Source organism: Aspergillus chevalieri, chromosome 8 (assembly GCF_016861735.1).
Source record: "Aspergillus chevalieri M1 DNA, chromosome 8, nearly complete sequence".
NCBI lineage: Eukaryota > Fungi > Ascomycota > Eurotiomycetes > Eurotiales > Aspergillaceae > Aspergillus > Aspergillus chevalieri.
Window position 1 is genome coordinate 861927 of NC_057369.1, and position 13927 is coordinate 875853.

General features: G+C 49.2%; 5 protein-coding genes and 1 non-coding gene across 6 annotated transcripts; 3 read left to right on the plus strand and 3 right to left on the minus strand.

The window, feature by feature from the left end:
- Positions 1-64: 64 nt before the first annotated feature.
- On the plus strand, positions 65-1903 carry MCD1 (kleisin alpha; the record flags this gene model as incomplete). The annotated part of the gene is made up of 2 exons (XM_043283638.1): positions 65-328; positions 392-1903. 2 exons carry the CDS (start codon positions 65-67, stop codon positions 1901-1903), a joined length of 1776 nt encoding a protein of 591 aa, XP_043140897.1.
- A 748-nt stretch (positions 1904-2651) lies between these two features.
- ACHE_80285S (MFS transporter) lies at positions 2652-5121 on the plus strand (the record flags this gene model as incomplete). The annotated part of the gene is made up of 10 exons (XM_043283639.1): positions 2652-3196; positions 3251-3360; positions 3411-3445; positions 3496-3740; positions 3794-3826; positions 3879-3965; positions 4023-4432; positions 4487-4732; positions 4813-4885; positions 5061-5121. 10 exons carry the CDS (start codon positions 2652-2654, stop codon positions 5119-5121), a joined length of 1845 nt encoding a protein of 614 aa, XP_043140898.1.
- A 1687-nt stretch (positions 5122-6808) lies between these two features.
- On the minus strand, positions 6809-7335 carry ACHE_80286A (uncharacterized protein; the record flags this gene model as incomplete). Its single annotated transcript, XM_043283640.1, has 2 exons — positions 6809-7145; positions 7217-7335. The coding sequence occupies 2 exons, from the start codon at positions 7333-7335 to the stop codon at positions 6809-6811; spliced, it is 456 nt and encodes a 151-aa protein (XP_043140899.1).
- A 429-nt stretch (positions 7336-7764) lies between these two features.
- Positions 7765-9205, minus strand: ACHE_80287A (uncharacterized protein; the record flags this gene model as incomplete). The annotated part of the gene is made up of 4 exons (XM_043283641.1): positions 7765-8339; positions 8398-8770; positions 8825-9079; positions 9128-9205. 4 exons carry the CDS (start codon positions 9203-9205, stop codon positions 7765-7767), a joined length of 1281 nt encoding a protein of 426 aa, XP_043140900.1.
- A 1580-nt stretch (positions 9206-10785) lies between these two features.
- On the plus strand, positions 10786-12991 carry ERT1 (Zn(II)2Cys6 transcription factor domain-containing protein; the record flags this gene model as incomplete). The annotated part of the gene is made up of 3 exons (XM_043283643.1): positions 10786-11020; positions 11113-12920; positions 12974-12991. 3 exons carry the CDS (start codon positions 10786-10788, stop codon positions 12989-12991), a joined length of 2061 nt encoding a protein of 686 aa, XP_043140901.1.
- A 668-nt stretch (positions 12992-13659) lies between these two features.
- On the minus strand, positions 13660-13765 carry ACHE_t80008A. Its single transcript has one exon. It is a non-coding gene; the product is annotated as a tRNA-Met (tRNA).
- Between the last annotated feature and the right edge of the window lie 162 nt (positions 13766-13927).

The window sequence follows — 13927 nt, forward strand, 5'->3', positions numbered from 1 at the left end:
CGTAGTAGCTCTGCGATTCTTTTTCTTATTTAACCCCTCTTTCTTTGATACGACCCGAGACGCCATGTTCTATTCCGAGACTCTCCTGTCCAAGACAGGGCCGCTGGCCCGGGTTTGGCTGTCCGCCAACCTGGAACGCAAACTGTCCAAAACACACATCTTGCAGTCGGATATCGAGAGCAGTGTCAATGCCATTGTTGACCCGGGCCAAGCGCCCATGGCTTTGCGATTGAGTGGTCAATTATTGCTGGGTGTGGTTCGTATCTACAGTCGAAAGGCGCGCTACCTCCTGGACGACTGCAACGAAGCCCTGATGAAGATTAAGATGGTATGATTGGATACATATCTTTATTTTGTATTTCAAGAAACCATGACTGATCATTTCTTGTAGGCCTTCCGCTTGACCAACAACAACGATTTGACCACTGCTGCGGTTGTCGCTCCCGGCGGTATCACCTTGCCCGATGTGTTGACGGAATCCGACTTGTTTATGAATCTGGACTCTTCTTTGCTCTTACCTCAACCCCTAAACTTGGAGCCTGAGGGCAAGCGACCAGGCGCTTTGGATTTTGGCAGCCAGCTCCTCCCCGATAGCAGCTTCCGCCGTTCAGTTTCCCAGGAGCCCGCGCGATTGGAAGACCACACCCTGGTCGACTTGGATTTGGGAGAGGAAGAGACATCCTTGGGACACGACTTTAGTATGGAAGTTGGCCGAGATGCGCCCGCCCCTCGTCCGTTCGAAGAGGATATGATTAGCGACGCCGGAAAGTTCAACGATGATGTCGACCTGCCTTTGGACCTTGGTGAGGATGATGCTCCGTTGGACAAGATGGATTTGGGAGACGAAGGCCCGCAGGACAGCACTCTAAATCTCCAAGATGATGCGATGGACCTCGGTGACGACCACCATGACGATGTTGCCCTCGAGAACCAAGAGGAACGCCAGCGCGAATCGCTTAGCCCTCTTTCGGAGGTTTCGGAGGATGAATTGCGTCGGCAAGATGCCGAATTCAACCAGGACGAGACCGAGATCCAGGGCGAGCAGGAAGAGGATGACTTGACCGTTCAGCAGAACCAGCGCTCCAAGCGTCGCAAGGTCATGGATCTTGACTCCGTCACCGATTTCCAGAATAGCCAGATCAAGGAGCAGCAGACCAACCGGTCTGGAATCCTGAAACCGACATCGTTCCTGCCTCGCGACCCCGTTTTGCTCACCCTGATGAACATGCGAAAGAACGGTGACTTTGTCTCCAATGTGCTTGGAGGCGGTCGTGGACGCGGCTGGGCACCAGAGCTCCGTGATTTGCTGTCATTGGATGCTGTCAAGAAGTCTGGCGATTTGAAGCGGAAGCGTGACAGTGGCATCTCGGATGTGGATGTGGAGGCTGCTACTGCTCCTCAGTTGGATCTGGGTGAAGAAGATGCCATTGTTCCAGCGGACGAAGGTGTTGACCTTGACACGACTCTTCAGCGGTCGGAGATCGATTTCCCTGGAGATGAGCAAGGCCCCGAGCTTCACATGAGCGACGACGAGGGCATGAACCAGCAACTGGAGGACCTTGACGACACCGTTGTTCCCGCGGTAGACAGTGGCCCGATCTCCCTTGGCACCAAGCACGCCGTTCACATTCTCCGGGATCAACTGGGCGATTCGACAAGTGAGCAGAAGAAGGCCGTGGAGTTCCAGGATCTTTGCCCCGAGAACAAGACCACCAAGGCCGATGCGACTAAGATGTTCTTCGAAACTCTGGTGTTGGCGACCAAGGACGCGATCAAGGTTGACCAGGGTACTGAGGCCATTGGCGGGCCTCTCAAGATCCGTGGCAAGCGCGCACTTTGGGGCTCTTGGGCCGAGGAGGGTACCAACAGCGAGGCTGCGCAGCCTGCTGAGGTTACTGCTTAAGCTTGTTCTTTTCTTCCGTTTTCTACCTTCTTACTTGGAATTCTTTTTAACTTTATATTACGGAGTTTTGGTGCAAATCCTTGTGTACAGTGATGTATGCGTTCATTTTGGGTGGACGCTTTTGGACATGATATTGTTTACTGCTTTTCTTCTCTTCCCATTTTGACGGTGTTCAGGTTCTGCTTCAGGGATGAAAAGACGGATTTGGGCTTTCTTTTGAATGAGGATGGAATGTCTTCTGGCGAATACTTTAGGAATATTAGCAGTAGTATCGAATGAATTAATTGATATCCATGTGATATACACAGTACTACGGGTAAACAGTCAGCCGATGCGCCTTCCCGGGTCAGAATCTAGAAAATCGCCGATCAGCAGTCAATAACCCTGTTAACCCCGAGCCTTTTTTGGGTTGTTCAGTGAATTTAATATTAATGCCCAGTGTGGTAATCCTTGTAGAGTCAGAATGCGGATAATTCTGCCGTGAAGAAAAGAAACGATCACGTTTGTTTCTATCCTTTTCTTTTTCTCCTTTTTTTTCTCCTAGATTTCACTCTTATCTGTTTGACAGCCTGCCTCGGTCATACCTTTCCGGTGCGAATTCCGACTCCAATTTGGGACCGTTGGAGAGACGATGATTAATTAAAGCTTCTCTCTCCACGTCTTCCTTTTTGGGGCCCTTTTCTCTTTCCTGACCATAAATACCCTCTCGCTGCGATTCATATACCATAATCCTGGACTCATCGCAAGCATGACAAGCATACAGGGGACTAAAGAGTCCTCCTCTACGCCTGAGCGCAATAGTACCAACAATCACGACAACAGGGAAACAAATCCCGAACCCGATACGGATACACTTTCCCCAAGCTCGCACCCGCAACGGCGCCAAGACAGCAGCAGCGACACTCCAATTCCAGAACGGGAAAAAGATTCAAGCGAAGACACGACCATCAACGCGACGAAAGAATCCTCATTCACGGAAAAGGAAAATGAAAAGGACGGCGACGGCGAAGACGAGGGTACCACGTTTGCGCCCATCAAAAGCAGCGACGAGAACCGTCTGCAGGCCAGTAGGTCTATTGAGCGCAGTTGGTCGCTGAATGATGGGTATAGCGTGCATACGGGTGATGAGCAGTCTGGGGAGAAAATCGATGAGGAAGCTGGGGTTACTGGGGGTGGAGAGGTGCCGGAGTTTGTGGTGGGCTGGGATGAGAATGATCCGATGAATCCAAGGAATATGAACACGGGGAGACGGTGGTTGATTGTGATTATTTGTTCGCTGGGGTCGCTTTGCGTGTGAGTTTCGGTTTTTCTGAGTTTGTTGTGGTTGCGGTTTGCTGATATGTCTAGGACTTGTACGTCGTCGATGTACACTGTGACTTATGATCAGATTATGCAAGAGTTCGACTCGTCGCATATCGTGGTGACGCTGGGATTGTCTTTCTTTATCTGGGGTCTTGGTATGTTTTTTGAATGGGGTTGGTAACGAGCAAATGCTGACGATGAATAGCGGTTGGGCCTCTTTTCTTGGGCCCTTTGTCGGAGGTCTGTTTTGTTACGCCCATCAAGATGTCAACGCATGCTGACTTGATCAGTTCTATGGCCGAAGATATATCTATATCATTTCCTTCACTTTCTTCCTGATCTGGGTGATCCCTTGTGCAGTGGCGCAGAACATTCAAACCATGATAATCTGTCGTTTCTTCAATGGTATCGCCGGTAGTGCATTTCTCAGTGTCGCCGGTGGTACCGTTGGTGATCTATTCAATCGTCACGAACTCAGTGCTCCCATGATGGTTTACACCAGTTCGCCGTTTATTGGTCCTGAGGTTGGCCCTTTGTAGGTCTCTCCCGCGTCGCATCTATAGTGCGCGATACTGACGAGCCATTCAGGGTTGGAGGATTCATCAATGAATATACGACATGGTTTGTATTCCCAGGTTTTACTGAGAGACGATTAGTGACTAAAGTATGATAGGCGCTGGACTTTCTATGTCCTTTTGATCTGGTCAGGTTTCATGCTGATTTCCATCATCGTATTTGTCCCGGAGACTTACCATCCTGTGTATGTATCCAGCCCTTGTATTAAAGGCACAGATGAACTGACCTATAAATCCAACAGGCTCCTAAGACGCAAGGCCCAGAAACTCCGCAAAGAAACCGGAGACGACCGATGGCATGCTCCCATCGAGAAATTGAAGCGTTCAGTAGCACAGACAGTCCTGCGATCCTGCTACCGGCCTATTCTTCTCCTCGTCCTTGAGCCTATGTGCCTGAATCTCTGCATCTTCTCCGGCATCCTGCTAGGTATCTTGTACCTATTCTTTGGAGCGTTCCAGTTGGTTTTTGGCAACGTGTATGGCTTTTCGTTATGGCAGCGTGGACTCTGTTTCCTTGGTCTTTTTGTGGGAATGGTGTTTGCCATTCTGTCGGATCCGCTTTGGCGTCGGCTTTATGCTCGTTTAGAAAAGCATCATGAGAATGCTGTTAAAAAGGTGGATGATTTCCAACCTGAGTGGCGGCTTCCTCCAGGTATGTCCCTTTATCCAATCATTTGATTTAATTTCGTATTCTCATCCTATATAGCGATTGCTGGTGGTCCTCTTGTCACCATTGGCTTGTTCATGTTCGCATGGACAATCTATCCTTCTGTTCACTGGATTGTCCCAATTATCGGCAGTGCGTTCTTCGGAGCGGGAACCATCCTTGTGTACTCGGGCGTCTTCACGTTCCTGGTCGACGCATATCCAACCTATGCCGCGAGTGCGCTGGCAGCGAACGGATTTACTCGGTCGACTTTTGCCGGAGTGTTTCCTCTATTCGGGACACAGAGTAAGTACCTCTGCTTATGACCTGTTGATGCGGTGTCGTGTTTATGGTCAAATTGACCGCCATTGCTAACTGGAATGCAGTGTATAACAACCTAAATTATCACTGGGCGACGTCTTTGCTGGCGTTTTTGACGCTTCTTATGACTCCGTTTCCGTAAGTTGGCCTTTTATATCATGTGACGATCTTCCATCCCTTGCATACATTCTACGTGTACATGCATTGCTTTCCACAACGTGCAGGCCTGGTTTACGGATAAACCCGTAGACCGTCTGCACAGACACATATACATGCAATGGTTGTACAAGTATAGCTTGGCTGACGATGATAGCTTCTTATTTTTCCGATATGGCGCTCGCATTCGGAAGAAGAGCCGATTCGCTACACGGTGATCTGTACAGTTGACACCACATGTACGGAGTGGTACTGGGTGCATAATACTTGGATCGATATCCTCGAGTCTATTGCTCATAAAACTTGTGTACATACATCAACTTATACTTGCCCGCGCATTTACGACAAACATAATAAGAATTAAAGTTGTTTGATATTGCCTGACTGGCCTTTACAAGCCATTGTTTATAATATTATAGCCGATCTATTCAGCTTAATTGTCTAAGTCATAGCAACCATGACTTGTCTTTTAGGTACAGCCACAAGGCTGACACAGCCTCGCCAGGTCAAGGCTACTATGTGTACTCCACATATCCATCCAGAAAACAACCCTCATTCTACTGCCTTCAACATCCCACTTCCACAATCCTGTCTCTCCACATCCCCAAACTTTCAAACCCAGATCCCATTCTATACTCGGAAAGAACACGCTTCGAGATTCTCAATGAATACCTCCAACCCGGTAGCACCGCCACTCCATGGCAGAAGCGATTGACCAGCAGCACCCGGAAATAAGACCTGATGATGGCACCAGGAAAGAACATGTCAGTGCCTATCATGCGAATACTTGGGGCATGTTTATGGCGTTGGTGTGGCAGATCCCGTAATCTCATCTGTCGATGGGACGGTTGGTGATGGTGGTTGCTACAGTATGTTTCTTCTTATCCGGGTACTGGTTTTATGCTAATGGTTATGGATAAAATAATGATCGGACACAGACGACCCTAGAAATGCTAGATACCGAGTTGCAGGAGTTCGGTACCGTAAGTGAACCTGCCTACCATATCATCAATTCAATAACAACTCCTACTCAGCAATTTAGAACCAACGTTTGACCACAGAATCCCAACGCCAACCCAGACTACTGAATGGATAAACCTCACCTCCTTCATAACCCGTGTACTAGGCCACGAGCTCGTGAATATTACATACATCACCATCTACGAGTTCCGGGATGCACTCGAGCGTGAGCCGTGGAGGAAATGCATCCGGAACGATTAAATTGCTATGTCGGGGCTATGGCTGAATGAAGTAAGTATGGTGAGGGTGTTATTCATGAGTACTTTAGCGGAGGGATGAGGGTGATTGTACCTGAAAGGCGCCTCTTTATCAGGGCAAGGTGCAGAGGTGGTTCTGGAGGGAGTGTTTGAGGTATATGGGAGAGAGTAGAGAGGCGGCTAGGTGGATGACTGAGAGGATGGAGGAGATTGAGGGGCGAGTTGAGTATTATGGAGGCACATTGAGTGGAGGGTGAACATGACAGTAATTATACTCTGTGTATACAGGATCTTCCTGGAGCCTCGTACACATGAAAAAGCTCCTGACCGACTTTCAGCCAGACCGTTCGTCATAATGGTGAACGCCAGGTTGGATGTATGAGTTAGTCATTGCCGAGGCACTGCTCAGAGAAGGCGACTTGACTCGGGGGAATACGGAACGTCTGGGTTCTCGGGAGAAGCAGGAGCTCTGCAACATGCCTTACTCTGATTGGTTGCATTCTTTTCTTTCCTGATTTGGCATACTACGTAGTATGTTGATTGTTTATAGGTTTACATTCAGAGTGCACATACATATCAGTAACTTCGCACGCAAGTACATGACATTTATGCATAGTACATAGCAGTACAGGCACCTAGAGGCACAGATCAAGCACAGCAATAGCACGTCTCCAGGGCGTGCCCCCAGCTAAACGTTCAAAGCAGCAGCAATAACCGACAACCCAACCAGCAGAGAAGCATGCACCCCCATTGCACCAGCACTGCCCTCTTCACCTCCAGCACTGCCCGTCTCGGCCGGTCCGTCGCAGTGCCAGTGGTCGCCATGCGGCTCACAACCAACCGACTCAGTAGGGCTAGGCATTATGGAAGAGGTAGACGCAGCAGTAGAACCCGTCTCGGCCGGTCCATCGCAGTGCCAATGGTCGCCATGCGGCTCGCAACCAGTCGACTTGGTAGGGCTAGGCATCGTGGACGAGGTTTCCGTAACAGAGGAGATGGCGGTTGAGGCTGGGCCGTCGCAATGCCTGTATGAAAGGGGCGTTGTTAGACGTGCTCGTGGTGCCGTGCAATGCATGGCACAATAATGGGAACAAACCAATGGTCTCCGTGCGGTTCGCAGCCGACTGAAGCAGTGGGCGACGGACCCGGGTCCTGAGCTAGGACGGTGGAAGACACCAGCGCCAGGATTGAAAGGAGAGGGGTAGAATATCTCATCTTGGTAGATGTTTCAAGCACTGTATATATTGTGACCTACAAGAATGGCCGATGGTTTAGAAATCAGAGACTAGAGCACAGGGTCAGCGCGAGATTTTATACCTGCATTGTCGGGACCAATCCGACAAACAGCACGATCAATTTCCCGGTGAGGGCAAGCATTTCTGATGCCAAGCACAGCGGAAAGTCTTGGTACCCCCAAGGTTCTCAAAAAGTCTTGGAAAGGCCTTGAATTGAGGGCCCATCGCATTGAGAGATTAAGATTGACCGGCTCTGTGTGTTGACATTCTGTGCTCAGTTACATGAGGTTCATTTTACGACCATATTCCTAACCAAGCAAGTTGAATTCAGACGACTCTCTAAGAACCGATTTTTCTTGGACTCTTATACGCAAAGCAAAGTACAGTACTCCATTAACCCAGTCCTGTTTCAGCGCTTAACAGCCTCCCAATACTGCGCCTGGTATGCATTCTTATTCAACCCCCGGCCATTTCGACCATATGCCACCTCAAACCCTCGCACCGGCATGCCAGGTATTGTAATATTCCCAAACATAGCGTCTGTCTCTTGGAACTCAAACCCAATCCGCGCACTTAACGCCACGATCTCATCCAGCGATAACTGCACAAATGGCGAAGTACCATACAACAACGGACCGAGATTAATCCAACGCCCACCAGGACGGAGTAACCGGTGGATAGTCTCGAGGTATGAAATTAGGTTCCGCGCGGTATCGATGAAGAATAAGGTCACAATTATATCGTATTGGCCGGTGTGCTTGGCAAAAGCTGTGGTGAAGTCTCCCTCTATGAGTAAGACAGAGGATCGGTCAATCACTTGGTCTGGGAATGTAACGGAGCGCTGGAGATCAGCCGTCAGGGCGTGGTGAGACAACCAGTCGATGTACGGGTGGAACGCTACGCTGTCGGGATCGGACAGACTGGATAAATATCGGTATGCCAGGTTCATGTACATCGACCACTCGTTCATTATGACTTCGAAGTCTGGATGCCTTGCTGAGCGATTTGTGACCTTTCTTCAAGATATTAGACAGGTACTCACCCCCAAGCTTGTCAACCTCGTGCGCCAGTCGTCCCAAACCCGCTCCGGGAAAAAGCACTCGTAGAGGTCTACTGCTTGTTCGCGGCATCTGTGCAAGCGATTTCAGGATGCATTCGAAGGTTTCCTGTCGCTCTTCATGACCCTCATCTGCCCAGTCGCGCACGAAATGCTTAATTCCCTGAGAGACGCTAGTCCGATCAGCGGACCGGTGCTGGGCTTCATTTTCTTTAATGAACTCGTCCAGCTCAGATCGACTAATATTATAGAACTGTAGGCCATAATCAACAATGGCGCTGGCAAGATTGTCGTTTGTATCCAGGAGATGATCGATTATGTTGAGTTTACGCGTGTAGTGGGTGGTCGATTCGAGCAACTAAGTAAGCCAGTCAGCCAGATCTGCTAGTACCAGCACAGGTAAATAGCCTACTAATCTCTGGCGCTTAGGAACGCGTTTATAAAGATTCCTCCATCGATCCACTTCCGCCAAGTTGCTGTCCTTGTATCTTGCATATCCATGCAGCGCGGTTAACAAGCGGTGTCGAGGGTGGGACGAGTCCCATTTTCCACCAGATCGCTGGATACTCTGGAGCAGACGGGCATGTTCTCCTTCATAATGAAGAGCAAATGGCACTGGGTCGCGGAAAAAGGTAGTAGTGTGCGCAACAATTTCATGGGTGATTTGCTACATGCCGTTAATACTGAGAGAACATTCTATGGATGGTGAGCCCACCTCAATCTGGGGAGAGAAACGAATGGCAAATTCTATCCATGCTGCACATATCAGCGCCAAAAATATCTGGCGCAGCATGTTGTTTGAGATGGGAAGAAATCTCGTCTGTCAACCACGCGATTGAACCAAGTCTTTGGGCCGCAAGGTCCTTGATGCCAAGGAACTATAAGGATCCCGGGGAACATGGCGAGAATGAGCGGAGTATGGGGTTTCAGACGTGGTAAGAACGGTAGTATATACCGCGATGCAGACGTATGGGGTAGTCATAAGGGCGCATGAGGGAATATCCTAGCAACACTCCGCTCCTCTCCTCCTCATTCATGACCTCAGTCATGTATGATCTCAAACTCTTCGTTTGATTGTTGACGGCAATTCCATCCTTCAGGTTGATGATTTGGCAGGACACACCATGACTGTATAGATAACCAATTGTTCACATGATTGTCGGCAAGACTTGTGAGGGTCACATGATGATTCATCAACTGAATGAACATCACCAGGAGATGCTTAGAAAGAAGCAGCCATAATCAGTACTTGGCTGGGAAATCGCGAGCTGTGAAGGATGCCAAGCTCTCGTTTAAGAATCGGGACTAGTTAATATGACCAGGCAATTATCTAACAATATCCATGCACCAAGAAGCCCTGCTCTCACGTGGCATGGGCATTTGTAAAGAAAGGCAAAACTCCACATGCAGTTGGGTTTGGTAGTAGTAATATTATGTACTCTGTATTGCAGTTTAATTAGCGCGCGATTTTGTACAGAGCCTGGGCCCTTGCCAGTCCTAATAATATCGAGCCCACAGTCATAATCTCAATCAGTCTGAATCCTTCCTTTCTTCATCTTTTCCTTTCTCTCTCTTATTCTCTACGAGAGTATTGTTTCCCTTTATACGTGAATCATATCATTTACGTACTCTCGGCTATTCTCTATTATATCACTCCCCTCCCCGCAGTCCCGACAGGAACCGTTTTCGATCGATCGTCCGTGTTTGCGAATTCTGACATATCGTGCCTTACCGTTTGAACTACCTCTTGAAGACTATATGGAGTAGACCACCTCGACTCCCTGAATACCCTGCAATTGCATAAAACGTCATATGCAAAATTTTCCTATTATCCTCGCTTATTGCTTTTTCCGCTGGGGAGAATCACGGTCTCCTGCTCGAATAGACTCTTCCACCCCTCCACATCGCCGTTAACTGGTCGTGTCGCAACTGAGTCGCAGAGCCTCACCCACCGGCATTTTCTATACGGATTTGGTTTACCCACAAGCAAAAGACAAGTGTTGTGGGTGGTGTCGGTTCGTGTGGTTGTGCTGGATCTCTCTGGACTTCCGCTGCCTTTGCGACCGGATGCTTCATCTACCTCGGCCAAACGGGCGTCGTTAAATCCCTCAAAAGCAAGTTTCCAGGAAGAATCTGAACGCTGAACGATCGCGCTGGGAGTGCGACAGGCAGAGAACTGCCTTTGACAATACAGTCCGAAATCCAGTGGCAAGTGCTACTCTACTCACGCATCCCAGACAACACGCGCTTTTTCTTTTATAGCGAAACGTGAGATATTTCCTTTTTTGCCCGCCCCTTACCTGCCCAAAAAAAAACTGCGGAACGATTCCCGATCGATCGCACCTACTCTAGACTCCAGAGATTCATGTCGATATGAATTCCGACGCAAAGGATCGTTCGCCTGCTCCCTCGGGGGATCGCAACGGAAGTGAGGATGTCGAAGATGCTGAACACCATCGATCAACGCATAATCCCACCAATGGAGACGGCGCCGGACCCGCGGAGAATGGTCAGAAGCCGTCGTCCAACGCCAAGGACCCATCGAGGCCGCGCAGGAAGAAGGCGAGACGGGCTTGTTTTGCCTGTCAGCGTGCGCATTTGACTTGCGGTGCGTCATTGTCTTTCTTCCCCCGTGTCTCACTTGACTACCGAGTCTACAGTTGCGCGTCTAAAGGAGATGAAACTAATCAGTGTTCTTAGGTGACGAGAGACCGTGTCAACGATGTATCAAACGAGGCCTCCAAGATCAATGTCACGACGGCGTGCGCAAGAAAGCCAAATACCTTCACGATGCGCCCGAGGGAGCGTTAATGCCTGGTGTCGGTGGGAATTTTTACAACCCGCCTCCGATGCGAACCAACAGCTTGTCTATATCCAGAAACGGTGCAACCACTGCCAATGGGGTCAACGCGCCTCCGTCCCAGCCGTCCGGTCCCAATTTCTATCCCAATCCTCAGTCCAATTCCTACAATGTCTACCAGGAGAATACAATGAATCAGAACCCATTCGCGACACAGTCGCCAGTGTCGCCAACCTTCAGCCTGAAGACCAGTCCCGTTGGTCAAAATCCCACGTTATCCTCCGCTAGCCAACCGCAGACGAATCCAGCCGTGTCTGTGACGAACACCAACCAGGGCCAAAACCCCGTTGGAGGACCCTTCTTCGACCCTAGCGATCCGGCTCTTTTCAACTTTGACCTTTCCAGTATGAACTTCGAAAATCGCTATGGTGCTTTGGAATTCAGCATGTTAGGACACATGGCTACCGGAGCCGGCGACTCGCCTAGCGATTCAGCAACACAACGAGGATCCATGGGGCGAAGCGGTTCGGCTCAGTTCTCGACCACGCCTATTACCGGAGGTGCAGGGTTTGGGGAAAGCCCGGGGAGTCAGCAGCAACCGTTTATGTTTGGCGATCCGCTGCTTAATGACTGGTCTGGTGGTCAGGCTCCAGGCGCAGTGAATGTGGGCGGGGTTTACGTTCCCGGTCACTTGGGCAAACCGGATGCACCGCATGCATTTGCGATCGAAAGTGGTCCTAATTTCGCCAGCCCAAGTGCAACCGCGAGTCCGCATGGACCGACCAACCTCGACGATAATAGTAATAATAATAACATCAACAAGAACCTCGCAATCGGCAAATCAAACGGCCTACAACGGCCCACGATCTCGACACCGAGTCTGAAGCAGCAGAGCTTGCATATGGGAGGAGTCAAGCGGCGGCAGCGGAATCCGTCATCCATCTACGAAAGCGTCAAGGAGCCGTATTCCTACACGAATGGATTCCACAGTCTCACAGCGTTCATTCAACGGCGATTCTCGCCGCAAAAAACACTACAAATCGCCAAATCGCTGGCCTCGATCCGCCCGTCCTTTATCGCCACCACCAAGACCTTGAACCGCGATGATCTGATTTTCATGGAGCGATGCTTCCAGCGGACACTTTTCGAATACGAGGATTTCATCAACGCCTGCGGAACACCGACTATCGTTTGTCGACGGACAGGAGAGGTCGCAGCCGTGGGCAAGGAATTCAGTATCCTAACTGGGTGGAAAAAAGACGTACTACTGGGCAAAGAACCAAACCTCAACGTCAACACCGGCGGCTCATCATCAAACCCACCATCCGGTCCCTCATCACGCGGCAGCAGTTACCCGCCACGAGAAACCGGCGGCCCCAGCCGTCCCTCACAGCCCGTCTTCCTCGCTGAACTTCTCGACGATGATAGCGTGGTCGAGTTCTACGATGATTTCGCCAGGTTGGCCTTTGGTGATTCTCGTGGAAGTGTCATGACGACATGCAAACTCCTCAAGTACAAGACGAAAGAGGACATGGAGCAGGCGCAGTCAGATGATAACCAGCGGTGGAATAATCATCTGCGGAAGGGAGGCATTGCTGGTGAAGCGGGAATGAATCAGTTGGGATTCAAGGATGGGAAAGTTGAATGTGCATACTGCTGGACAGTTAAGCGGGATGTGTTTGATATCCCTATGTTGATTGTGATGAATGTAGGTTCATCTTCTCCACTTGTTTATCTGATGTTGTATACTGACTGTGATAGTTCTTACCATGCATTTAACTCAGGCGACCCGATCGACTGTGCTTGATCTATTTATTTTATCTCGTTCATACCCCCTGCGGATCTCAAAATTGGTTTTCATTTTTCTTTTTTATTCATTTTTATATCTTCTCTTTTCTTCCTTATTCTGTTCTATTTTTCCGGACATACGATTCCGTATCTATTCCTGCTTTCTTGTGCTGGTGTTTACGGGTTGGGCATCGCGGGTTGCACATTTATTCGGCTGGGAGTTAAAACTGTTGCTTTCCTTTCTTCGAGTATATATTTTATTTTATTTGACCCGGAGACAAGCTAGGCGAGACATGTTGTATTTAGGTACGATGCATTTCAAAAAGGGATAACAAAATATGGATTATGATTTATGTCTGCATTTTGTCCCAGCTGGTGAACTACATAGCAAAGGTATTTAACCTATCTGGACGTAAGCACTGCAAGCCCTTCTTCAAGCAAAGAAGCAGAAACTGGGAAGAGGCATGGGTGGGTATGTACCTGAAAGGGGAAGGTGCTATGCCCTAGTCACCAACCGTATGTTGAGACACTCCTCATGTACGTGGGACGGACAGACAAAAATGAAAACAAGTAGAGAAAGACAGAAAAAAGAAACGCTCTTTTGTCGTCAAAAGAAGAAAAGGAAAGAGTGACAGAAAAAAGAAATGCAAAAAAAGAGATGCCCCCAACCAGGATCGAACTGGTGACCTCGGGATTTCAACCCTGTTAACCAGGGATGTCACAACACTATGAGACCCGCGTCATGACCAACTAGACCATAGAGGCAACTTGTACTTTAGCTGGCCAGTTTTAATTAGATAACTTGAAAACAAGTCGTTAGTAGCTCGCCTGCAACCATCATTAATACTATTATCAGTAAGTTCCAAGGCTGTAGTTTTCTGAGATGTATGGATTGTCTGTGCCTTGTTAGATAAGACACAGTTTTCC